Raw genomic sequence first — 26,147 nt, forward strand, 5'->3', positions numbered from 1 at the left:
AAATGTATCTATATAAATCAATATTATTACATTGAACAAGTGTTAGGAAATATAAACTTATTCGCTACACATTCACCTTTTTATGTCTGTCTCTCTCTTCATACGACAAAGAATGCTAAAACTTTACCTTACCTTGTTACCTTAACGTTTTGTCTCTCCCTTCACATAACAAAACTATTCTACGTTTTTTTTTCCCTTTTTAAGGGGGCTAGTATTCAAACGAATAATTCAATTGTCATAAAATAAGTGAAGAAACATGAAAAGATAATGCAAGTGAAGAACGAATACCGATATTTGAAAAAATCTCTCCAAACGTAAGACTTCGGGTGCGAATGTAAATAATTTGTTGGGCATTGTGATAAAAAAAAACAAAAAAAAAAAAAAAAGAGCGTTAAAACGAAAAGCATCTCATACGGACTCAAATTGAAATATCATATACTCCAAATGATTGATAATTTCAACAATTTACTTATCAAACTGAACTTCGCATGCTTTGCAAAACAGATAGCCTACTGCATCACAAGAACATAAAAGTTGTCGTTGATTTCGTAGCTAATTTTCAAATTTCATCGGTATAACAGAAATTCATCAAAGAAAAATAGATCCGTGCGAAGGACAGATGCACTTGAAATCAAGCTTGCGGATTGATGAGATGTGTTTGCAACCTCCTAGAGTTTTTGGATAATAACAGAATTGGCTATACCGGCTTGCTCTATTGTCTGGTCTAGATCTGTCAGCTGTTTGGGAGGGAACCCCATCGTCTGCAGTCGGTAACTTCTTGTCCCATCAGGTCTTGAGGCATCAATAAAAGCATGGATGTCTCTGATTGTATGGTGGTAGTTGAAGCGGGATACCATACGCGTGCCATCTGCTAACCTTAGCTGAACAGAGGTTGACGGCAATGACTGATCCACAACTAAGCCCATTGAAGGCAATGGAGCGCCTGTAAGGGGAGGAGCGGCAGCAGTTGACTCAGTGGTAGCTGCCGCAGAGGTGCTGCCACCTAAAGTTCTTCCAACACCCTGAAAAGCAACATGCCTCTTCACTGGTTCCTGCAAAATAATAAGCTCAACGGGATCAGAAAGATTGCACCAGATGCATATTAATAACGTATACCAGAGTAGGAGAGAAAGAAGCACAAACAGGATATTCTTCATCCCGCCTAGTAAGATTAACATGAACAGCAGTCCTCTTATTGCCTGGTTCAAGCTCTTTCGGGCACTCAGACTTCTTGATGCTCTGCATTCATAAAAAATAACATTTCCTATCAGCACTCAGAAGAGAGATCAAATCAAAGGAAAAATACAACAGCAAAAAAATGAATATCTACACTTGCACAAAAAGGCGAAATGAGAGCCACTAATCAAAACAATGAGATCAATACACGAGGAAGTAAATAAGTTTTGTTCATCATAAGAATTATGGTCGGTTTTATATATATGCAAATTCTGGCCTTATCACCTTAAGCCAAACTACTCTTCTGTGCTTGAAATTCTTAGCTCAGCCAAACAGTTAATGATTGTCAATATGATGTTTTATACATAAAGAAAGCAAGATCACCAGTTGTTTTATACATTTTTCTTTTGGTTGTAGCTTACTATGTGACATTTTAGGAGCCATTATATGTTTTGAGACAATGGTTAGGAGCCCTTTTAGCATTGCTTGACTAAGCCAAGGATCCGATCCCCTGATATAACATTTTAGCTTTGATATCAATGCAGTAAAAAGAATCCACTAAACCCTATATAGGTCAAGCATCATTAGAACTTACTTCCAGGAAGGGTGCATTTTCGGGATCATCCAGCCTCCGCAAAGGACCATCATCTACAGAAAACCCATTCCTCCAAAAAGTGATAGTGTGAACGATAGTTTCAGGTGGCTGAGGAGCAGCAGTCGGGACGGTCTCCCCTGAAAGCAGTCTAGCTGTTCCACTGAAACTTTTTGAGCTTGAAGAAGGTTGATGGACATCTAGAGGTCCTTGTGTGGCCGCCAGCTGCCTAGCTTGACTGAATATTGAATCCACATCGCTGCCTTTGGTAGGGTCTTGGACAAGCATTCCACTAGAACCAGCAACAACAGGACAAATTAAAACTAAAAACTAATTGCCTGATTACAACATGAAAACAATTGCAAATTTATATACATCAAAGATGGTTTACATCTGCACAAAAATCGAATTCCGCAGATAGCTCATATAGAAACAAAAGTGAGAATGTTACAAACAGAACCCCATTACGATATTACTCCACAACGTTCTCCAGTTTAAAAATAATCTACTTGCACCCCATTACGATATCATTGACAACGAATTGAAATTTTCTTTCTTTTGGTAGACTTGGCGTGCAATGGTATTCTACGATTCATACAACCGACCCCACTTAATGGGATAAGGCTTGATTGTTGTTGTACTAACTTTGTAACTTTGGTTTTTCTCAGCAACCAACGCAACGGAAGAATGAATGTTACAAAACGAAGAAAGAAGATAAAATGCATTGATATCTCAACGTAAACATTCAGCATTATTGATTAGCTTTCTACTGTTTTCTGGGTTCCTCAACATAGGGTTAAAAGCAATAAACTATCCAAAGTAGGGAAAAAATCGATCATTTTCCTGGGAACCAAACAAGAACTAAGAAATAAAGTACCTTTTCTCGCCACCAGTGTAATACTCCTGGGGTTCATCGGACTCACTATCGGACCCGCTCTTTGCCGGCCGATTCAGATCGGAAAGCGTGCGTATTCCACGCGGACGACTCGCAGATGGCGGGTTGGCATCACCCTTGCTGTCGGATCCACTAGCTGCGGCGCGCTTCGATCGGAGCTGGTAGGGCGCACGAGACGCGGGCGACGGCGAGCGAGAGCGCGGCGGGGACTGCGAAGGAGAGTAATTGGGGGAGTGCGAGGGTGAGGGAGAGGGAGAGTGGGAGGCGGGGATTGAGCGCGGGGCGGCGTGGGTGGCCTCGGCGGCGGCGGGGACGGCGGCGTTGTTGTCCAAAAATGTGGAAACGGCAGCGTCGAGGTCCCAGTTGTGGGATTCAAGGAAGAAGAGGGCTTCTTGCTTCGAGGCGGAGGTGATCTCGCAGAAGGAGTTGACGACGGCGTCGTTTTGGGGATTGGATTCTTGAGCTTCGGCTTCCATGGCGACTGGATTGTTCAGTGTTTCGCTCCAAATCGGATTCCTTGATTGTTTTCCAAGACTTCCGAGTGAGTGAGATTCCACACAAACTCCCAGCTTCCGCTTTGTGCTCTACATTTTACAGGTGTAATGCTTCATGAAACGGCGTCGTGCTAAGTCGGTTTGCGATCGCAATTGTGATTAGACGGCATGTCGTTTCATGGGCATTATTCTACTCAAATAAGTTAAATACCATAATCCACTCAAGGAATAAAAACTAATTTTAAATATTCCAGGACCACCATGCATTTCAATTCGTTTTCATAACAGAATCGTTTGGAATTGCTTTTAAAATAACTGAATGCGTTTTTATCAAAAATGTTTTAGAAGCATTTTCAAACGAGCATATATTTTTAATACTTTTGTTATCCAAAAGCGTTTTTAGACTCTTCATACAATGTCAAACAAAACGCCTTCTATTACATCTTTGAATCCGACTTCTTTTCTAATTGAAAGCTTGTTTGAAAATGTTTCTTAAATGACTGAAAACCCTTTTGGTGAAAATGTTTTTTAAACCAATCCTTAGAAAACACAAGTGAATCCTTCCTAGAAGAAGCGCATATGAAGCATTTCAAGTGATTGTGCTTCAAGTGATTGTGGAACACAAACATTTTCTCTAAAAACGCTTTCAGCCATTTTAAAAGCACTTCCAAATGAGTCTTAAATTTATTTGACCTAATGGAGACTCAAATGATAAAAAACTTTGATTACCCAAAAATAATCTTAATATTTCATTACATAAAGAGAAAAATATTGTATGATAAAATGGGCTCTGGTCTCTACATTCTTGGCCTGGATTAAGACAACTAGGTAACTGAACTTTGACAAGCTTCGAGCACTGAGTAAAATTTTCATTCAACTTGCATTCTGCATGTCATCAGCCATTCACCTGCAAACAGGAAACTCCGAAATTAACGAACTTTCAGATGCAATTTTATAACGAAGAATACACAAATAATGACGAAGAAGAAATTAACGTTGATGAGCATTTAAGTTGCGATTTTTAAGCATCGGGGTTTAGATGTATATAGTTGTTACAGCAATGAAGAAGAAACTAGTAGTCTGTAGAGTTAGGCTTAAGAAACGAATGTGCAGTTGAGCAAAGCTGCAAACTGCAAACAGTAAGAGACGGAAAATCAAAGGATAACTTAATTACATTTTAATTGACTTCTCCGTGGCTGCCAATCTCTGATTGTTTTAGTTTCTAAAACATTTATATACAAGAATCTGAAGAAACAGTGATCTAAGCTACATGCTTGAACAAAATTTGCAACGAGAAGTGTGTGACTCAAAGTGCTGTGGAATTTTTAAGATGCCCAAGTTCCTTCCTCCTAACAAGATACTATCATCAGATATATAAAACGTAAAGCTTCTCAACCACATGTGAAATGAATTAGTGTACAAGTTTGATTACTAATTAGATTGACGTGATTGACCAATCAAAAGTAATCATTATCTTCAAATGACAAGGGATAATGGTCACCATATTACAAAGCACAATTTACAGCTTTCGCAACTAAACATCTTTGGTCATCATCAATTCGCCATTAACATGGAACATGACTTACCATTGTACCAAAGGAGTTCATGTATATCGAGTGGCAGCATCCCCACTGTCGGGAAGGCGAGGAACCACAACAGGTCCACCCCTTAATTTTTCAACAGCAGAAGTAACCCTCAATGGCCGACCCAACAATGCCTGCAAGCAGAACTACGTTAATCAGAAAATCTTTATAAAAGAAACAAACTTTGATCCATGACAATATAGTTTCTTCATCACCTTTCCATCCATGGCATCTTTTGCAACCTGTGCTTCATCTTCTTTGGAGAAATTAACAAATCCGAACCCTCTTGACCTACCGGAATCTCTGTCATACACTATATTCACTACAATGCAGAATATGAACAAAGATTAATTCTTTTTTAAGGAAAACCACACATAACATCCAAATCATTGAGAAATAAACTGGAAGTGATCATTGGGACATTTTATCGAACACGTAGACGACAGATGAATAATTTGCAAAATTTCTAACTGGGAAACCAAGATTTTACCTTCGGTAACCTCCCCGAATGAAGAGAAGGCGTCTTTCAATGACTTCTCGTCCACCGACCATGACAGTCCTGCAAAACCCAAAAGCCAGATCACCATAAAAACGATCAAAACACGAAAACTACATAACTTTGGAGGTGTATTGTATGTATGCGGAGGAGTGGGGAGAGAAACCTCCAACGAAGAGCCTGTTGTTTTGGGGAGGAGAGGAGGAGGAGGAAGACGGTGGTGCGCAGAAGAATCGCCGACTTAAAGTTGGGTTTTGGATTGTGATTGTTGTCGATGCTCTTCGAGCAAGGAGCGTCCACAAAGTGTTGTTCCTCATTGATGGCATGATTAGCCGATGACTTGTTCCTTCTTTTTGCGCGCCTTTCAGTTTTGAGCTTGATTTGGTTGAATTTTGAGGTCCATGCCACATGGGCATAAATTTTCTTTAGGTCTTAATTATTGAAATGCTTTTTAAAACTAACATCGAATCTCATTTTATCCTTCAAAACTCAAATAATATTATTTCATTTCAGTTTATTCTTTGAAATTCAAAAAAATATCACTTCTTAAAACACACATTGTGTATTTGTGTCTACACCGTCTCAATCTTTACTTGACTAGAGGAGGTCTCAAGTCAACTCACACGAACCAAAAGATAATATACTTATATTATTTCAATATTAAGTTGTGGCTCACCATGACTCGTTAAGAATGAATTAACGATCAGTTTTAAACACATTACAAGACATCTAATTAGAATAATGATGATTAATTATTTTCCAATTGTGAGCATTTCCAAATGTGCCGGATTAACGTAATGATTCTTAAGAGCCCACTCGTGCTCCATGCATCCACTATTTTCATATTATTTCCCTCCCACTTGTGATCGCTCTCTATTGATTTCACTTTGGTTTTGATCTGCTCCCACTCTGTTTCATCGTATTCAGCAGCTTTATCGGAAGGTGTGTAGAGCCTTAGCTCAGACGTTCGCACCACCACCTTCCACCTGTGTCAATCTCGGCACTGTTGTCAGTGGTTCCACTGACTTCCTCCTCGGTTCTATAACATTGGTGGCAACGGATTGGTTTTGTGTGGAGTTCGATGGAGGACATCGACATTTGCTTCTCTTTTTGTTGTTGGGGCTTGGTTGGTCTTCATCTCTAGTGTTTGTTGGGTTGCTCATTCATGGTCTCCGGAGCTTGCTTTGACGGCGGCAAGGGATCTAAGCAGCTGGGGTTTTCAGTTTTATGTCTTTCTTTTTCGGGCTCAACCCTTGCGTTGGGTTGTTGTTGTGATGGCCCATTTTTTGTTTGTGTCTAGTTGTGAGTTTTTGTTATGTATGTAACTTTTTGGTAATGAAAGTTCACCTTTTATCCAAAAAAAAAGAAGACAAAGAGCCCACTCGTGCTGGAAGGGCGCAAAAGAGTATCACAGTGTAGAGACAATTGCAGAAAGAACTGTATAAGATGGTTCAGTCTTGGTTCTGAATCATCATTCATACCTAAGCAAAGGATCCAAGAACAACCTGTTCACAGTATTTGTCGCCGCCGCCTCAAAACAATTACACGATCCCCCATCAAGAACAAAGACGAAATGAACATGGGATGGGATATTATACAAGATGCAGGAAAAATGCAGCAAATAGTCAAATGTTCATACACCACAAGACTAGAAAAATATACAACAACGACTTGGACTACCCAGCCGGTAGAACTAACAAACTAACAATAATGCGGTACCGTACAACATAAAGAGCAAAAGGTTGATCACATAGATCAGTAACCCTGGCCCTAGTCTAAAAGAAGTTGCAAATCATTACCGTGTGATCAACCCTTTTCGCGCCAACTGACTACTTTCCGCCCTAATTTTGATCATCTTCGGCTGCTTCCACTACCAGATCAAGAGACTCTTCACTCTGCTTGGAACTTTCCGTTTCTTTGAGGTAAGAGGGGCCTTGTTGATGCCTCCCAACAAGAACATCATCACCATCCAGAAGACAAAGGCTCCCTACACAAATAGTTACCGTGACAGGATGCCAAGTCGTATAATTTTCCACCATAACTACACCAGGGGGAAAACCATGAATTTCAACTTCTTTGATGCTGTTTTCCTCTATGTCAATCCAAAAAAGCATATAACAGTCATCTATAAAAAGAACCATTCCACCATTCTTCGAGAACACCAAAGGTTTGTAATGATGGTTCCTACGAAAAAGGGTACCACTGTCCTCTTCATTAATAGAATAAATCAAGGTCCAAGATTCTGCAACTCCAAATTCCTTCATAATCCAACAATCATGTCTGGTTAGTCCATAACGAACACAAATACATAAACAGTCTCCCAAGGCCTCCAAAAACAAACATGGCTGATCAACCGGGACGGGAAACGCGCTACATTCCTCAGTGGCAAGATCAAGGGTTATAATTGTGTGTTTAAGGTGTTTATATGAACCATTATCCATCAGCCAACACAGAGAACCGTTCACAAAAACGATACTACAACAATGAAATCTATAACCACTCCAAGGGGTGTTGATGTTTTGGATCCTTTTCCATGAGTTAGATTTTAGGCTATAAATTTGAACCAAACAAGTCATAAAAAATGGATCTTTATGTAGAAAATTCACAAATCCAACAAGTTTATAGTCATCGTTAACCGAATCATACCCGAGAGCATAGTAGGGAGGACCGAATTTGGTCATGATATTCAAATCCGCCTCAAAGGTTGTGCGGGGAATCATCTTGAACTTTTGAATTGAAGGGTTCCAAAAAGCAATATCCCCGTCCTCCCCTTCGCCTCTTTTGCGAATGCAAACCAGGCCGTGAACGGAGCGGCCCACGATCTCGGTGTACGCGGCAGGGCCTTTTACCCACCTCACAGACATGAAATCCGGCAACTGCCGCCGAATGAAGGGGTCAACTTCAACCGGCGGTCCAGGGCATTTCAACGGCGGCGCAGTCTCGACGCATTCCCCGAACGCATCCGAGTCGTCAAAAGACACTGAAAAGAAATCAGAAGGATAGGACCCAACTAAAAGGGCGCGATCAGAGTTGGTTGCGGCAGAGCGTTGGAGGTGGGCTTTGATGAAGCGGCGGCTGCGGATGGTGGCGTTCCAAGATTTGGAAACACAGAGGGATCGGAGCAAATCCTTGGGAGGGAGACGCGTGAGGATCTCGAGGAGTTGGCTCCGGAAGGAGGTTTGACAATGACATGTTTGATTTGGTGTTGAAAGATATTGAAGCTTACTGATTTAGGGTAATTCTAGGGTTTAAGGGTCAATTGGTTTGGTGCATTTGGGCGGGTTGGGACTTGGGAGGAGGAGGACAAGGTGGGGACGATAACATCTTTCCTTTTTCTTTTTCCCCGCAATATTTTTTAGTATGATATTTTTTTTTATTTTTTTTTCTGTTACAAAATGCTTTGATCATTGAGGGCAAACATTCATGGTTATATAAATTCTGGTACGAGTTTTCAAGTGTTATAAAAATTTAAAAATATATTTTCTAAAATAATTTCAATACTTTATAAACAATTTTCAAACGAGAAACATTTTATAAAGAAGGACCTGCTAAATACGGTTTCATTAAACATTGATAAGTAATTTTTATGATACACTTAGATTTTAACGAAAACTTCAAAGTATTTAATTAGCAACGCTTCTAACAAAAACGCTTATTAGCTGTACGTTAAATATGGCGCAATTTTTGTACAACGCGTATGTTATATACACATTAAACATGAACCGTTAGATTAAAGCCTTAATTACAATCGTAATCCAAGGGGGACGATAAAAATGTGGTGGCATTGGGTTAGAAGTATGTTGGGCTGGGAAGGTAGAAGATCCAAACCGAAGGGCTCAAAGTACCGGCGAGGCCTACATAGCAAAAGGAGCTAAAATCTACTCCACCACTCAGACTCCTTCCTTCCACACGAACGAGGCAGTCAGCCCTCGCCGCCGCCGTCGTCACTGGGTGTAACTCCGTGGACAGACATACTTGAGGTCATCTCTTTCTCCCCTTATAATCTCTGTACTTTGTTCCTTTTATTCAGTTTGGTAATCTGCTGCTTTTTCTTTTACTGCGTTCTCGTTTTTTCTCTTTTTGTAGTTCGTGAATTGCCGGGTAAATTTTGAATATAACCGTGAAAATTTGATTTTTGCTTGGAATGAAGATAAATAGTTTTGTTCTTGAGAAAGATTGAGCTTAATTACCACCGGGCTTAGTCTAATTCCAGCTTTAGAGATAATACAACATCTTAATTTTGTTGTATTTGTTCAGTTTTATAAGTAATTGAATGGAGATTTGTGATAAATTTACTAACTTTTGGGGAAACACATTAGGTTTGATCACTACACGATGTGCCTGCGGCGGTTTTTGTTGAACCGTGTAGTTCGTAGTGGTGAAGTGTAGAGATATTAGTGTTCAAGGCCACTGAGCTTGGTTGACGTAATTTTTCTGATTTTTTTTACGATGATTTATTGGTTAAGAGTTAAAATGATTGTAATGTAAACAAGGAAAATGATTGGCTCTAGCCCGTTTTTAACGTTTTGATGTTCATCTTGCAATTCTGATTTAGTAGTGATTGAGATCCTTTAAGCACAGCTAAACCCTGAAATCTTCGAGATATAAATAGTAAGCTATGTTTAACAGAGGCACTAAATGTTCGCGGTGCTTTTTCATAGACTTTCTTTATTCCCGAGTTGCTATGTTTATCTTCTTTCTGGAGTTTGTCTTCTTTCTGATGCAGCCATGTATTAGTAGTTTTCACATATATTGAAGTTATGGCTTAGGCACCACTTTGGGATGTGTAGGTTGGAGAAGAAAATGAATGCTTTCAAGGCTTATAAAGCCAGTGTCCCAATTGCATGGAGCCCTAATCTGTATATAACTTTGGTGAGGGGAATCCCCGGAACTAGGAGACTTCACAGGCGTACTTTAGAGGCATTACGTCTCGGAAAGTGCAATCGAACTGTCATGCGATGGAATACACCTACAGGTTAGGGGAATGCTCCAACAGGTTTGATAAGTTCACAGTGGATGCATTCATAAGGCATCTGTCCTGTCTGTAGTTGATAATGTTAGTATGTTATTTTTCACACAGGTTAAGAGATTGGTCGTGATTGAGACAGAAGAGATGTATAAGGCCCGCAAGCAAAACTTGGAAAGTCACCGAGCTCTACGTCCCCCATTGGTTGTAAATCACCAACCTGGTTCTGCAAGTGGACCTTCTTAATAGCCTATGTGATTGTTTAGAGGTCAGCTCTCAGCTTCTTAGTATTGATTGAGGAGACTAGTATTCCTGTAGTGTAAATTTTTTATAAGCAGCCAATTCTGGATCCAGTTGTTTTGTCAATTCCATGTTTGGCTTTTTGTCTCAAAATTTGCAGTGCTTCTGAACTAGTTCATTAACGTTGATACAAGTAATCTTGCAACTAGACCGCTTCTATTTTGCATATGCAATATGTTGGATGGTTTGATTTGGCAAATTCCTGATTTCGTGACGTGTGTCATGGATATGTTGTTATGCTGTTAATTTTGTTTTTAGATGAAGAAAAATCTATCATTACATTGCATTCTAGAGCACACTGTATTTACATTTAGTCCGAGAGACTGTGGACAAAAAAGGATTTAAATATCTAATAAATGATTGATAAGCATACAATATTACACAAGATCCTTTTGGAAGCATACATACTAGGTTCTAAGGCCCTTCCTTTGCCTCAATTCTGATTTTCTCTGGCATCTCTTCAACTGTTTTGATGTTCGAGCTCTTGAACTCCTTTTTGCCACTATCATCAGGGCTTTTGTGCTGATGGCCTTTGTATTGGTGTTTCATTGCAAAGGCAAGAAAAACCAAGAAGTTTATAGCTCCTAGCACTGCGAGGACCCAGTAGAAGTTATCCACCCTTCCCTTGTTCAGGTTACTCCTCAGCCAGCTCTTCTTAGTCAGCTTTGTCCACTACCGTCACCAAAAGACTGCTAACGTAGAATCCCATTGAGATGGTGCTTAAGAAAAGCCCCGTGCTCATGGACTTCATCCTGTCCGGTGCCTCTCTGATGAAAAACTCAAGCTGTCCGACATAGACAAAAGCTTCCCCTGCACCCACGAGGAAGTATTGTGGGATAAGCCAGAAAGCACTTAGCTTGGTATTTTGGTGAACTGAAATGTTTCTTCTTTCTTTCTCTACTATTGCGGCAGCTACCATAGCCGCCATTGATAAAATGAGTCCAACCCCAATCCTCTGAAGGCTCGTTATTCCTTGGGCATTGTTGGTGAGCTTCCGAGCAAGGGGAACAAAGAATTTCTCGTTTAAGGAAGTAAAGACGAGGATGGTGATGAAGAGAAACGCTGAGAAAGAACCCGCAGGGATTTCAAAGGAGCCTACTTTTCGGTTCATGAAGGTGGCTTGTTCGATGGTGAACGTAGTCATTTGAGAGTAGACCGTCCAGAAGAGGATACATGTTGACCAGATCGGCATGAGCTTGAAAACCAGTTTCACCTCTTCAACTTGGGTCACTGTGGACACTATCCATGAGTTGCTTCTGTTTCCTTCATGAGCAGCATATTCATCTAGGATTGCAGCTTTGTCTAGACATCTAACCATTCACATACGTAGTAGAAAAACAAAACCTAGTCAGTGCCAGTGAAGAAATTTGATGTAATTTGGATAGTTTGGGATCCTGACGCCCATTTTCTCATTTTGCACATGCATGTTTAATTATGTACTTTTTCTATTTATTCAATCCAAATGCCAAAACTAAGTAGGGTGTGAAGGAGAGAAAAATGACGTGCGGAAATTACTTCCCCATGATAAACATGGAATACTGGCTTTATATGTAAACTTACTTGAGCCTCTCTGTGTGGGGGATCTTAGCTTCTTGGCATCCATTTAAAAGGCTTGGATGGGAAGGATGAGGATGAGCCCTCTTCTTCCAAGCCAAAAATATCACTCTCCATATGACAGTTAAAGGGCTGCCTCGGGGCTTGCTGAACCGGTAAAACGTGGTCCCCGCGAGCAACACGACGATCGCAATGATCATTGCCCCGGCTGATATTCCGTACCCCAACCCTCTGCTAACATTGACTTGCACATACACCAGCACAATAACAGCAAACAGAGACCCAATGCTGATGCCAAAGTAGAACCTGTTGAAGAAGAAGATCATGGCCTTCTCTTCCTTGGGGTCTGCAGCATCGAATTGATCCGACCCGAAACCAGAGACGTTGGATTTTATCCCACCACCACCTAGCGCTGTAGTGTACAAAGCAGCATAGAGCAGGGCTAATTGGCCGCCGTTGGCCTCAATGCATTGATGGTGTTGCTGTCTGTAGTCATCACATGGAGGTGGTCTCATGCTATGGATGGATGTAGCCAATGTCAACAAAAGTATCCCCTGCAAGAACAAGAACCTTTCAGTTTTTATAAATCTTGAAAATCACTCGAATCAAAGCACTCGAGGGCTTGAGCGTATTGAAGGGGGTTCGAGCAATGCTGGAGGGGTCTTGGGAGAGCTCAAGAACTGCTTGAGCTGTTTCGATTGATTCCAATTGATAAATCTCAAAAATCGTTCTGCGCTCCAAGATGAAAATTCCTTGACAGAATGATTTTTAAGGAGTGTCGAACGAAAGCAGGCTAGAAGTCTTTAATATGATAATAAAAAGGTTAATATTGCAAATTTTCCTTGGCTCAAAACTTACCACAGCAGTTATGGTTGCAGAAAGTGCAACTGTGAGGTACCTTCCAAGCTTAGCATCTGCTAGGAACCCACCAAGGAGGCCAAGGAGGTTCAAAGTGCCCATGAAATTGGTCACTATGTTTGCAGATTTTGCAGAAGATAAGTGCAAATTTCCAACCAGGTATGTAACCAAATTCATAGATATGCCCATCACACATATCCTCTCAGCCAGTTCAATTCCTGCAACATAGTCATCATGAAGCAACAAAGCACCTTAAGATAATGCATAACAAAGGTAGATGTGATCTATCATAACTCAAACGTGAATATCAGAAAGAGAGAATTTGATTCGAGAAAGCACCCAAAATAAGCCCTGCAGCAAGCCATCCGCCAGTCTTCGACTTGTCCACTGGATTCCCTCGGAAATCCACCACATCTCCATCTTCCTCACCTTTCCTTGAGATCAAAACCTGTTGAAGTTAACGAAATGTAAAAAGAAAGAGAAAAACCAAATTTAAATTTCAAGTTTTTAGTATGATATTGGAGTTGTATGAGTAAGTAGCTATACCATCTTTTAGAGAGAGAGAGAGAGAGAGAGAGAGAGAGTGTTTTTTCTTGCTTAGGATTTGCAGTAGATTCCATGAATGATTGGGGGTTATAAATAGAAGTGGGAGCGATGAGGAATACTATCTTAGTGATGGCCTCCACAGTTTCTGGTGGTCAAGAGCAGCTAAGGGATGTGAACACTTTCGAATACGTAAACATGTTTTTGTGGTTTTGTTGCTTGCTACTAAAACAATGGAAAGTGACATTCACGTTTTTTTGATAGAGTTGGGAAAGGGAAAAATGACACCTCTGTCTAACCCTTAGATGCCATTCATAGATCTTATGGAGAATCAAATCAAATGGTCCACCAGATCCACAAGCATGTGTCGACCAAGAATTTAAAGCTGGAACGTACGTATGAGTTTGTATTTTCTATCATATACTCGTTCTTTTACTACTAGGTTGTATGATGAAAATGAGTGAAGCTCTTGTAAGACAGCGTGAGTTCTAATTTCGTCGGTGACTAATCTAACATCTAATCTAACAAAATTTATCATTTTACTAAACCATTATTACCTGCTTGATTTGAATCCTTTGCAACTGTTATAATCCTCAAGAATTACGACATTTGATCTGTCATAATGTCGGATTGAATCAAACAAAAGCGCTTCAATAATAAGTTTAACTTTTCAATAATCTTATAATTATCACAAAAACAATCGTGTACAGGTGGAAAACCTTTTGAGTCTTGATCAGGGCAATGTTGCAATCAGTGCAGTGTCATACTGTTCTCGGGGCCCTTTTTCTAGAGAGAGGATCCTAGAGATATTCTAATCTTATCCGTTCATCGTATATTGTACAGTCAGTTTTTATCAGGTACTGTTTGTATTTAATTGTAAATAAAAAAATTACAATAATTTCTGACTACATAATGTATGATGAACAGATATGTTTAGAGGATCCCCATGACTTTTTCTATAGTGTATAGAAGCCCTTCAAGGGAGGGGAGGGGCTACGCAAGTTTATACATAATGGTACAATCCATCGTGTATCCATGCATGAGTTGATTTGCACTGTTATAAACTTAACTTACACAAGTTTTCACGACTAACTATATCAGGACTTTTAAGTTGAAAGATTATATCAGTGTGCGCAACATCATGTTGTAAGAAAATTGAGCATAATTTGATCAGAGTCCATGTTGGTTATTCACTATCTTTTTAAGGCTCCTAATGTGGTCCTATGGTTTTTTATGGTGATTGAAATAATTGTTTCTAGCGACTTCGCTAAATGCGTGCAATTTATGTGTACACATATTTATAGAGAAGGAAATCATGTTGCAGATGCTTTAGCTTCTTTTGGGGCAGATAGTTATGCTTATTATTGTTCGTCCATGAGTTTAGATTTTGTAGCCTTTGCACATGTTCTTGACATTTCGTTTTGTCCTTATTACTGTTTTCGTTGATCGTTTTTTGTCTTTGTGGGTCTTGACCTAATCTCCTGTATGTAACTTTTTCGTTTACTTTCATTTATTATCAATAAAATTGGTGAAGAAGGGATTGGCAGAGGATTTTTGGATGTAATGATCTTCACCCCTTCATAAGAGAGTAAGTACCTTGCACGCGATATTGCTAAATTGGGTTAGCTTGAAAATTGGGTTAGCTTTCATTGGGGTACATTAGGTAAACCCTGTGGTAGAGGCTAGCCAGAAAAGCAGTCACCTATGAACCCAAGCGTATCCGCTAAGGGAAACACGTGTACTAAAACTGAGAAGTTGCCAATAACTCAGGTCACACGGAGTCTCAAAGGAAGTCAAAGAAATAGATGGAATAATTATTTCGGGTTTAGGAATCGAAAAGAAACCACTTATGCTTTATATGACCTGTGCCAAATTGATTTAGCTCTACTCGGTTTAAGATAGGGACATTGGAATACCTAACTCTCTTTTTCTTTGGCAAATTTTGGAGAAAAGTAGCCAGGTTGTGTAGATGCAAAAGGCTTTTAGCCAAAACTTCCATCCTTACACAATTTTAACCACTCGAAAGGGATTTGAGCACTGCTTGATGGGGCCTCGAGTGGTTATATTTCTAAATAATGAAGAAACAAAATAAACGACTGAAACTCTTTCTGTAAAGGGATTTTAGCAACAATGCAGATTATGTTGCCTCTCTAATCTGCATTTGTTTGTACTGACTTTACTTTCCTCACTTTTGATCAATAGGGTTGGTTTATATCAATTCTTTCTCATATGGGTTGGGGTTAGAATTGCAGGCCATATCTAGAAGGCTTATTTTTAGTTACAGTCTCTGGAACTCGATTTTAATCCAACTTTGACCCTGAAACTCAAAAGTCGCCAATTTATTCCCTAGAACTTGATTTGACCAACTTTGCCCTTGAAACTCAAAAGTCGCCAGTTTACCCCCTAAAACTCGATTTTAATCTCATTTTGTCCCCTGAAACTCAAAACTCGTCACTTCACTCATTGGAACTCGATTTTTCGGAAGCAAAATTTTTGCTTCCTAAAATTCAAAACTTAGCCAATTCACTCCTTGAAACAAGTCAAAGTCGAGTGAATGTTGAGTTTCATAATGTAAAATGACGACTTTTGAGTTTTAGGAGGCAAAGTGAGATGAAAATCGAGTTCCAAGGAGCGTAGCTAAAAATAAGCCTATCTAGAAATCCATACTTACTCCAATTTTGTTTCCTCGAATTTTCCTGAAATTTTGAAGTCTACTTTCCTCTTTCATTTTGTTTACTGACAACATTTCAGCATATATAGCAGGAGCTGCAGAATATGTTATCCAAGGATCTGTTGCTTTTGTAAACTCATTAGCTTAATTAATTACTCTTCATCCCAGATTTTCGTTTTATGTTTATACAGATTCACTAATTTACCCAGTCTTGCTAGCATGCTGAACAGTAACTTTATATCCTTTTCAGTCTTACTTGAATGCATTCATTCGGAGCAGTAACTTTATCCTAATTATTTGCTGAGGAGCTTTATTTTCCCTATGCTTTTAAGTAGTATGTGAATATTTCCGTCAAATTGATGTTATGATTGTTATCCTGTCCATTCAAGTGGTGATATTATTAGAAGGTACGATGAATTTGACTACCAAAGGTAAATTGACATGTTTTAAAAGATTAGAGACGATCAAAACCAAACAAAAGTCGAGGAGCGCAATCAGAAGAAGGTCACGAGTTTGGTGGGCGTGACTAAACCTTTTCCTTTATACTTATATAAACACTTAGATATTACAACAATGAAGGCACAGAATGGGCTAGCTAGAACACCTTTCGTTCAGCCGCCATGACAAAGCCAAAAAATGGGATTACAAGTTATAACCCCAGCACTCTTTCCCCACCACAATATCATATACCTAATAAGAAGCAACCAAATCCAAATTTTGCCCCTGATCCACGTTCTTTTGGACCTCCAATTCTGAAAACTTTGCAAAAACCCCCACCAATGGTGATGTATTGTAAGTGCAGGCCTCAGTCTGCATGTAATTATCCCTCCTGTCCACAAAATTATCTTTGCAATCAGGCCCTCCAACCAAAGCCCCGACCAAAACATTAGGGTTTGGCTCTTCCCTGCCGTACCAATTATCATACCCTTGTGTGCACCCAATGAACCCTTTGTTCTCCCGATATGACTCCACGGACGCTCCTCTGTGGTGCACCCTCTGAGGGTATTTTGGTCCATATCCCACCAAGTAGCTCATGTTCAAGGGGTTGGAGCCCAAAATATAATCTATCTGCGATTTAGCAAAGCTGAGGACTTCTTCATGGCCTGCCGTTCCGCCATGGCAGCTGAGCTTTCGGTTCGAGGTTTTGAGGAAGTCTGAGTAGACTGTTAGGAGGAATGAAGCTGTTGAAACGTACTGCATGTTGTTCCATTGCCTTACGTACAGTAGGCCTGCCGGTGTGCGTTCCACATTTTTGGTGGCAGTATTTTTGTTTAGGCATGAGCACATGTAGTAGTCTGCTTTTGATTTATACAACTCCAGTATGTGAGAGTGTTTCATGTGTTTTTCTTCTAAAAGCAACTGCAGAAGAAGAAAAAAAAAAGAGAGCATATGAAACATAATGTACTCTACTATGAAGCGCTCAAAGGGTTGTAAATGTGATGAACTCGAACACAGAATCGTGGATACATAGGCGAAGCTTGTAACCTCATAATCTGTTTTTATTTTTAAGCACTTTAGAAGTAAGGAAAATCTTATTCAAAAACAAAACTGCAAAAGAGAAAGTGAATACTTTTAAAAACAACCCCTTTTTGTTCTTGTAAACAAACTCCGTTTAACTCCTTTATATACGGAGTGTTTAACTTTCTTAAATTTTGAGATTTAAGGATGGCAAATGCGACAATGTCAAAACTCGAGTCAAATGGACATAAAATTGTAGATGCAGAAATGAATGTTATTAAACACTTGATTCATTTCTATTATCATGTAAGTACGAAAATCTGATTTGAACATAACACCGCAATTGCATATGTGAATGTTTTTAACCACTTAATCACTTTCTATTATTCAAATTAATACTCTTGCATGTGAGGACAATTTTACAGTTGTAAAAACCTTCCATTAGCTAAATTTACTTATAATATTATATGTCACTAGCAGTATACAACTATATACTTATCTATTCTCTTATATGATTATCTCTACGTACATACGATAGATTAATCTTCTCGTGCATCATATGAGGACACATGGCACCTACTCTCCCTTTCAACACATGTGGGTGGGTCTCTAGATAAACGAAGTTTAGGGAGGTTGTGCTTCATCAAGCAAAGGAAGAGACATAAATGAACGAGATACATCCACTCAGTCTTAGAAGTGGGCCATCCCCATGCAAACATCAGGCTCCACGTTAAGATTCAATGCAAAACTGATTAGATCAGCGATCTTTACTCCACTCCACGACGACATCTGCCGATCTAGCTAACAGCACAATATCACCTCTCCGAGTTGAGATTTATTCTAAATTTCCGTGTTCAGAACTGATAAACCAGTTTGGACCATTTATTTTAAACCTTGCTGTCCTCATTAATTAATTTTATTGGCCAACTCACACATATCAAAAGTCCAAATCTTTCTCTTTTTTTAACCATCCAAATCTTCGAATTTTTATGCTCAAAACACAAAAATCCGTAGAAGATCTCGACTTCATCTCTCCATCTTTTACTAGAGTGCACAAACTCTACTCAGGCATCGTGGGGATGACCTTTGTACGTTCTATCAACCACTCAGTGTAAGATTTCACATTGCCCAGGGGTAAGGATCCTGTAAACCTTATATGTATATTCATATCTCTACCTAACACGAGGCTTTTTGAGAACTCACTGGCTTCGGATTCCTTCGGAACTCCGAAGTTAAGCGAGTTCGCGTTAGAGCAATTCCAAGATGGGTGACCCACTAGAAAGTTCTCGTGTGAGTTCTTAGAAACAAAACAATGAGGGCGTAGTTGGGGCCCAAAGAGGATAATATCGTGCTACGGTGGAGTCGAGCCTGGGATGTGGTGGGGGCCCGGATCGGGATGTGACAATTTGATATCATAACCAATCCCTAGCCGGAAGTGTGCCGACGAGGACGTCGGGCCTTTAAGGGGGGTGGATTGTAAGATCCCACATCGCTCAGGGGTGAGAATCCTATAAGCCTTATATATATATATTCTCATCTCTACCTACTACCTAGCATGAGGCCTTTTGGGAACTCACTGGCTTCGGGTTCCATCGGAACTCCGAAGTTAAGCGAGTTCGCGCAAGAGCAATCCCAATATGGGTGATCCGCTGGGAAGTTCTCATGTAAGTTCCTAGAAACAAAACAGTGAGGGTGTGGTCGAGGCCCAAAGCGGATAATATTGTGCTATGATGAAGTCGAGCTCAGAATGTGATGGGGGTCGGCCCGGAATGTGACACTCAGACTATGACTAGTGGCAGAACTTTCCTTGGTACTGCCATGCAAAGCATCATTTTGCACATGGTTTTGTTTGTAGAAGATAAATTTCCCTTTTATTTTTGGTGCCTAATTAAAAACCCTAGTTATGTGCCTTAATTTGGGCTCACTCCGTCAAATGACGAACTTAATAAAGTAAAAGCATGACGTAAAAGTTTGTTTTATCATTTCAAATTTGAATGCTAGAAAAGCTAAATCCCAGAAAGATTTGAAGAGAGTAGAATTTGTGGCACCTATGGAACTAGACCACAATCAAAAAGAAAAGTTCAAAGAAAAAAACCAGCAATAAACTCCCCTCTGGTAGCGAACTTCACACCAACATTCATGAAAAACCAGATTAACGTGTCAAATGTATTTAAACATTTTTTATTTTCTAAATAAGATTTAATTGCAGTTTATATAACGTGATCAACAAACACGATAGATTGTTTTGTTCTTGAGATATAAAGTGAGAAGTTGAGAAGTTACCTTTGACGCAAGGAGTTGAAGGCCAGCGTACTTAACGTCCCAACTGAACTCTGTAATTGCCCAACCAATGCCACCAAAGCTATGAGCCTTGTTAATTACATACTTCAAATACTCCTCATTGTCGGTGGCTTTGTATAGCCACAAAGCTGCCCACAACAACTCGTCCTTAAACCCACTCACCGATGCATAGTAGCTCTTCACCACTCCCAAGCTCCCATCGTACTTCTCCCTATACTTGTCCCCAAACTCAAACAACTACACATACATCGAATAAAAAATAAACCTACTTTAGTCAATCGCATACAGTTACATGTTTAACTTTTTTGTGTAACAATGTGTTGATAATTTAAAACATTGTCATAATGATATTTAATTACGTGTAAATTTTGTCAGCATTAAGTTAAATTCGTACCTGCTGGGCATGGTGTAGGAGGAGGTGAGAGTAATGTGAATTACTTTTCTTGAACACTAAGGCCGCGGCCGCCATTGCAGCGGCGGTCTCTCCGGCAAGATCCGACCCGGGATTTTTCTCATCTATCTTGTAAGCTTGCCTTGATGTGGTCATGTCCTCCGGCCGTTGCCAGCAGTAATGATCAGTGTCCCCATCGCCCACCTAGGAATATTATAATGAAGTGAATATTAAATGTGCTCAAACAGTTTGGTGCTAATTAAATAATTGATTTAATAACAATGTGTGAAACTGCTGATTACAGTAATTAAACGTATGAAAATTATATGTACCTCTGCCCATAACACATTGGGACTAGTGTGAGCTTTGATGAAATAATCAGTCCCCCATTTGATCGCCTCCATTGCATGTTCCAATTCTCCGGCGGCCGCAATTTGCTGCCGGTATTCTATAACACTCCACGACAGCATCGTCACCGTAAATGCCATCGGCAGTCCGAACTTGACGTGGTCGCCGGCATCGTAATATCCTCCTACCAAGTCCACCTACACAAACAATATATCCAATAAATTCATACTTTAAATTTTTATTAGTACAAACCTACTAAAATATAGCATTTTTAGGACATTAACGTACCCCTTGCTCTAGGCCATCGGTGAGGCCGGAATGGTCACGCCAGGTGACTCTCTGGTTGTACGGGAGGCGGCCGGAGCGTTGCGATTCGAAGTAGAGGAGGCTCTTTGTGAGGGCATCACTGTAATTTAAAGCTCTGGCGGTGGTGAAAATGTTGAAGGTGAGTAGAAGAAGAAGAACATGATGATGCTGCCGTTGTGTCTTCTTCTCCTCCATTGTTAAGTCTTTAAATTTCTTCCCTCCTCTGAAGTTTTGTTCCTTTCTCCAAAGGAGTGAAGGGAAGGATGGGAAAAGTGAGCTAGCTCACTTTGTCAGTTTGAAAACTAACTTTGTGTCTACTAAATTGTGTGTTTAGGCTTTGATAGGTGTCTTTGTGCATGTGACTTTCACATGAGAGCGACTTTATAGTCCCACACAACACTAGCGTGATTTTTGCAACGGCTTGACTCTCTTTTTTGTACCATACATAGAGAATAAAGAAACTTTCTGATTAGGGCAGTTCTCGTGCTAGGGTTAATTATCGTAAACTTAAATGAGACTAAAATATAAGAGATTTACGTTTTTGTGAAGAGATGTCATACGAATGACATGATCAAACACTCGTACTTAAGATTTCTTATAGAGAAACAAAAATATTTTTACGACACTATCTACCAACATAAGATAAAAGACAATGTTCTTACGAATCTGTCAGGCAACATAAATTGTCTGAAAAACCTAAAGGATACAATACTTATATTTTTAGACCATGAATCCGCACTACTAATCATCTTTACTCTACGCTAAAATATGATATTCGAATTCACTGTCTACTGATGTAATTATTTTTCAACGGCAACAAGAAAAAACAAATGATCATATGGCATATGGATATGGATTATGGGAAGGGTTTGTGTGGTTTTTGATGATGGGTAATACACCAATAATATAATTGGTTTAAGTATCCCGACACATGATTAAAGTCTCATAAAAGTATGTTAGAGAGTGGCTCAGATGCCCATGATTTTTCTAAAGATTGCTTGGACCAGAGGATTAGATTGTGTAAGATCCATACATTCATTTGTATGGTGTAAAATACTGCTGTGCAGGGCCAGGGTTTGTAGCTTAGAAGTTTCTCTTCAAGTATATAATTGGGTCTTGGACCTATTGGTCTCTTGGACATGGGAGTGCCAAGTTGTCACCATAAATGTTTAGGGCATGGCTCTCTAAGTTGTCTTGTAATTTGTCAAAACTCAAATTACAACAAGGGCACTTAAGGAGAGATACAGAAATAGAAAGGTCGATCAATGATATTTGAACAAGACACGGTAAGGAATTTCGTTATCTTAGAACCGTTATAGTTACGGCTGCCGTTCACTCGGACTTCGGTCGCCGACTCCCCTGTCATCAAGTCACTAACTTTCATGACCTTCCGGCATTGGGCAGGCATCAGCCTCCATACATGATCTTACAACTTTGTGGAGGGTCTTCCTAATTGCAAGAAGCATACTAAACAATAAGAAAATAAAGGGCATGACATTGATTTTGTTCTTGATTACAACAATCAATCAAGAATGATGGTGGTGGCCTTGTACAGTAATCCCATATCATATCATAATCATGTTGTTTAGTAAAATGCTTAACAATTGATGACAAAAATTAAGAAAAGTGAGCATGTTCCTAAAAAGAAGAGCAATTCCGGAAATCTGGTAGTGTAGCTCTAATGCCTAATTTGCCTATAGTGGTATGTGCGAGCAACGACCCCGTTTTGACTGCCCAAATTTGTTGTCGGTCGACCTACCTCCACGTGGAAGACAGATGAGAGCACGGGCTCCTCCATTTGCGGTGACTGGACTGGCGAAAAAGCAAAACCGGTTGAGCCGGTCAAACGGAAGCACCGACTGGCAGTGGACCTGCGCATGCTCCCTCGCCGACAGCGCGGGAAATTTACGTAAACAGTGATTAAAATCAAAATTGATTTCAACCTCAGCACGAGAAAAACGAAGGTTCCGACGAAAAAATGTGCTGCGTGATTACGACTGACTGATGACCCCAATTGACTCTCCATCCCTCCCGCCGGAACTATGCAACATGTAAATTAAAAGTGATTTTTTCTGTTCTTTTTCAAAACGGAATCAGTTGGTGATTTCTCAACGACAGTACGTTCACATTTTTAGACCAAATTATCTATTAGCTATATTTAGGGTGAACTGTTAATTTAGTTTTTAAATTATTACTTGAGTAAAATAGGTTCCTAAACTTTTTTTGAAAAAATTAGTCATCAAAATAATAAAATTTGCCAATTATATTCCTAATGTTAGATTCGAAACTATTTTATTCAATTTTTCATCAATTTAAATCACGTGACTTTCATTTGATACACTTTAGATAGTAGATTGATAGTTTTTCATAAGGACTTATTTTCTTCGAAGAAATAATGTATAGAGTTAATTTTGAAGGGTAAACTAGATGTTATATTCGCAACCTATATGCAATATTAATGGCTTATAGGCAAGAAAATAGTGGCAATACCCTCTAAAATGTGTCATGTGACTTAAGTTAACGAAATATTAAATAAAAAAGCTTTGAGTATAATTTTAGGGATGAAATTAGCAGTTTTTAAAGAATTTTGGAACTTATTTTACAAAAAAAACAATTCAAGAACCTAATTTTCACTGAAGTGATAATTCATGGACTAACTTGAAAGTTTACCCTATATATTAAAAAGTTTTTATATAGTAAAACGTTTTAAATGGATTTTGAAAATCTAATAAAATTTTGGTATTGTTTATAATATTTACATGTGTTTAGTACAATTATTATAGAATGTTAGATATAATTTATGTGATATATATATTTAATACAGTCATCATCAAACCATTAAGATGTTAATTGTATTAAATATATAAGTATTGTGGTCAAACTCTAAAATTTTATATACGTTTCAGAATGATAGAAAATGTAGATCTTAATTATAAATGGAGTCATCCAAAACTTGTTATGTTAAGATAAATTTGGGGTTAACCACATTTTTACACCATCAGGGTGCGTTTATTTCACCGAACTATCTTAGACTAGACTAACTTTAGGGACTAAGCTGGACTAGCTTAGACTAGACTAAATTGGACTGATTTAGTGAAGTGTTTGGTGCAGTGTCGGACTAAGAAGTAGGATTCTAATATTATATAATTTAATCTATATCTATAATATTTTATTGTTTACTTAATATATATTTATTAATATTCTATTATTAATTTATCTTTTTCTTATTTTCTAGAATCATTCTTTCTAGCTAACCTTCTTTTTTTTTACCCCTGCCGTCTCTCTCTCCGTCTCCACTGTGTATCCAAGTTTCTTCGCTCATTTTCTCCCTCTGTTGCACATACTATTCGAATTAAAATCACAAAAAATGGAGACTTGCCTTCCCCCAAAAAACTCCAACCCCTCCCTCTCAAGCTTAGCATCGCCAATTCAATAGCAGCCATGGTGAGTTTTCCTGTTCAGCTCATTCTCTCTCTTCCCTTGGTTTTTTCTTTCAAATCCCTCTCTCTCTTCCCTTTGCCTCTTTTCCCATCCAACTTCACTTGTTCTTCCATGGGTGGGGATTGAAGTTGTAGACGACACGAGTGGGTGGGGCTGGGTATGGGCGTGGGTAGGGATTGGAGTTGCAGACGACAAGGGGTGGGTGGAGGAAGACGAGATGGATGAACCCAACCATCGAAAATCGAGGTCGAGGTCGATGTCGTCGAAAATTGAAGACAGAGATAGATGAACCAGCCGTTGAAATTGAGGTCAAGGTCTATGCCGTAAAAAATTGGAGATTGAGATGGATGAACCCAGCCGTAAAAAAATTTCTATCTTCCAAGTTCCTATCTTTCATTGAAGCCCATGTCGTAGAAAATCGAGGTCGATGAACCCAGGGTAGTGAAGCAGACAAAGGCGATAAAGGATGCAGCGAGAGTGGACGAAGGCAAGAGAGGATGATGGAAGGTTTTAAGCTAAACCTGTGGATGTTGGGGTCTCTCGCTAAGACCGGCTAGTGAAGCTGTTTTTGAAAGCGAGTTCCACCTAGTGCCATTAATGTTAGTCCCGCAAGCCACCAAACACAAGACTACAATCCAATCCAATCCAGTGAAGGCTAAGAAGGGTAAACAAACGCCCCTCAAGGTTTAAGGTGATCTTCAAAATGGGCCATGAGGTTTTGATTTCTCACATTGTAATCTAAAGTTTTGTAATTATATCACTTTGAACATTTTGCATGTATAGCTAATTCTTCATTAAATTGATGATTTTTCGATCAATTTAGTACAAATGTGACTTACATGTCAATCCAATTACGGATTCCATGCTCAATATGTCATAATTTAATGAAGACTCAAATAATTTGTTAGGTAAAATGCATGACTTGATACAATTTTAAAACCTTAAGGTGTAATGTGAAATAGTTATAATCTCACGACCCAATTTAAAAATCCCTCCAAACTTAAGGAGCGTAAAATGTAGTTAGTCCTAAATATTGATATATCTGTGAGATTGAAGTAGATTCAAGATTTGATATAGATTTAACACCGAACTAGTGAGTCTGCTTGATTGTGGTTACGGACAGAGTGAAATTTCCTATAGCTTCTCTCGGGCCGAAAGAAGTAAATAAACGTAACTTGTAGCTAGTTGTCCCTTTATTTAAATTTTTAAAAAAAAAAAAAAAAGGAAAGAAGATTTGATACAGATTCTTAAAAGGTGATCTGTTTCTTGAAACATTTGATAAGTCGATCGGGATAGTTAGCATTTAATGAAGCAAATTTCATATATGTCGAGAAAAAAAAAGGTTGAAGATGACTTAGCTTTCGACGGTAACATGATCACAATTGTATATATAATTTTAGTAAGTTCCTTTTGTGAATATTGTATTGGTAAAAGTTTGATTTGTATGGCCTAGATGTTCCTGAAGATCCTCGTTATAATCTCCTTTTATTGTTATCAAATGAGAATGACATAACGATGATGATGTCAAACATCTGCGGTTAATATTATTACAAAAAGAAGCGGAATTTGACATCAGCATGAGATGATAATGAATTTTTCATCGACTTGATTTCTATTTTTTACAACCAATCACTTTATACCTTATTTAGTTACAAATTCACTTTACCAAGTTACCAGACTCAGATGAACCCTAAGTTCAGTCCGTTGATATGATATCTAGCTGCTGTTGGGTTAATACAATTTCGGTCCAGATGATCACATCGACCCAAGTTAG

At 39.1% G+C, this 26,147-nt stretch overlaps 5 protein-coding genes and 1 pseudogene across 5 annotated transcripts; 1 reads left to right on the forward strand and 5 right to left on the reverse strand.

Annotated features, from left to right (window-relative positions):
• Window positions 1–414: 414 nt before the first annotated feature.
• Window positions 415–3,248, reverse strand: LOC125474934 (plant UBX domain-containing protein 4-like). Its single transcript, XM_048579184.1, has 4 exons — window positions 2,646–3,248; window positions 1,772–2,060; window positions 1,144–1,239; window positions 415–1,052 (listed from the first exon to the last, which is right to left on the reverse strand). Exons 1-4 carry the CDS (start codon window positions 3,137–3,139, stop codon window positions 669–671), a joined length of 1,263 nt encoding a protein of 420 aa, XP_048435141.1. The 5' UTR covers window positions 3,140–3,248; the 3' UTR covers window positions 415–668.
• Window positions 3,249–3,866: 618 nt separating this feature from the next.
• LOC125474936 (small RNA-binding protein 11, chloroplastic-like) lies at window positions 3,867–5,670 on the reverse strand. Its single transcript, XM_048579187.1, has 5 exons — window positions 5,403–5,670; window positions 5,231–5,299; window positions 4,956–5,062; window positions 4,744–4,874; window positions 3,867–4,064 (listed from the first exon to the last, which is right to left on the reverse strand). Exons 1-4 carry the CDS (start codon window positions 5,650–5,652, stop codon window positions 4,761–4,763), a joined length of 540 nt encoding a protein of 179 aa, XP_048435144.1. The 5' UTR covers window positions 5,653–5,670; the 3' UTR covers window positions 3,867–4,064; window positions 4,744–4,760.
• A 1,137-nt stretch (window positions 5,671–6,807) lies between these two features.
• On the reverse strand, window positions 6,808–8,428 carry LOC125474935 (annotated as a pseudogene).
• Window positions 8,429–9,034: 606 nt separating this feature from the next.
• LOC103954972 (50S ribosomal protein L30) lies at window positions 9,035–10,650 on the forward strand. Its single transcript, XM_048579188.1, is given in 4 exon segments — window positions 9,035–9,216; window positions 10,027–10,210; window positions 10,212–10,232; window positions 10,317–10,650. Coding segments are annotated over 3 exon segments (324 nt in total). The 5' UTR covers window positions 9,035–9,216; window positions 10,027–10,039; the 3' UTR covers window positions 10,449–10,650.
• A 111-nt stretch (window positions 10,651–10,761) lies between these two features.
• LOC103954971 (protein NRT1/ PTR FAMILY 6.4) lies at window positions 10,762–13,626 on the reverse strand. The gene is given in 6 exon segments (XM_048579185.1): window positions 10,762–11,168; window positions 11,170–11,812; window positions 12,063–12,610; window positions 12,915–13,132; window positions 13,254–13,362; window positions 13,461–13,626. Coding segments are annotated over 6 exon segments (1,773 nt in total). The 5' UTR covers window positions 13,464–13,626; the 3' UTR covers window positions 10,762–10,916.
• Window positions 13,627–16,625: 2,999 nt separating this feature from the next.
• On the reverse strand, window positions 16,626–21,277 carry LOC125474937 (endoglucanase 11-like). The gene is made up of 5 exons (XM_048579189.1): window positions 20,915–21,277; window positions 20,611–20,823; window positions 20,282–20,482; window positions 19,870–20,124; window positions 16,626–17,487 (listed from the first exon to the last, which is right to left on the reverse strand). Exons 1-5 carry the CDS (start codon window positions 21,125–21,127, stop codon window positions 16,819–16,821), a joined length of 1,551 nt encoding a protein of 516 aa, XP_048435146.1. The 5' UTR covers window positions 21,128–21,277; the 3' UTR covers window positions 16,626–16,818.
• Between the last annotated feature and the right edge of the window lie 4,870 nt (window positions 21,278–26,147).

Source organism: the organism of the source record quoted next, unplaced genomic scaffold (genome assembly GCF_019419815.1).
Source record: "Pyrus x bretschneideri cultivar Hongxiangsu unplaced genomic scaffold, Pyrus_bretschneideri_v1 Contig13, whole genome shotgun sequence".
Lineage (NCBI taxonomy): Eukaryota > Viridiplantae > Streptophyta > Magnoliopsida > Rosales > Rosaceae > Pyrus > Pyrus x bretschneideri.

Excerpts from the sequence above, each read along its gene's own strand:
- LOC125474936 (XM_048579187.1), bottom strand. The coding sequence starts at position 5,652 with ATGCCCATGTGGCATGGACCTCAAAATTCAACCAAATCAAGCTCAAAA. Across the intron at positions 5,300-5,402 it reads CAACAGGCTCTTCGTTGGAG|GACTGTCATGGTCGGTGGAC; the intron begins GTTTCTCTCCCC and ends TGGGTTTTGCAG. Across the intron at positions 5,063-5,230 it reads ATTCGGGGAGGTTACCGAAG|TGAATATAGTGTATGACAGA; the intron begins GTAAAATCTTGG and ends TCTGCATTGTAG.
- LOC125474934 (XM_048579184.1), bottom strand. The coding sequence starts at position 3,139 with ATGGAAGCCGAAGCTCAAGAATCCAATCCCCAAAACGACGCCGTCGTC. Across the intron at positions 1,240-1,771 it reads AAAATGCACCCTTCCTGGAA|AGCATCAAGAAGTCTGAGTG; the intron begins GTAAGTTCTAAT and ends TTATGAATGCAG. Across the intron at positions 1,053-1,143 it reads GGCGGGATGAAGAATATCCT|GAACCAGTGAAGAGGCATGT; the intron begins GTTTGTGCTTCT and ends ATTATTTTGCAG.
- LOC125474937 (XM_048579189.1), bottom strand. The coding sequence starts at position 21,127 with ATGGAGGAGAAGAAGACACAACGGCAGCATCATCATGTTCTTCTTCTT. Across the intron at positions 20,824-20,914 it reads CCGATGGCCTAGAGCAAGGG|GTGGACTTGGTAGGAGGATA; the intron begins GTACGTTAATGT and ends TTGTTTGTGTAG. Across the intron at positions 17,488-19,869 it reads TTCAACTCCTTGCGTCAAAG|TTGCTTTTAGAAGAAAAACA; the intron begins GTAACTTCTCAA and ends CTTCTTCTGCAG.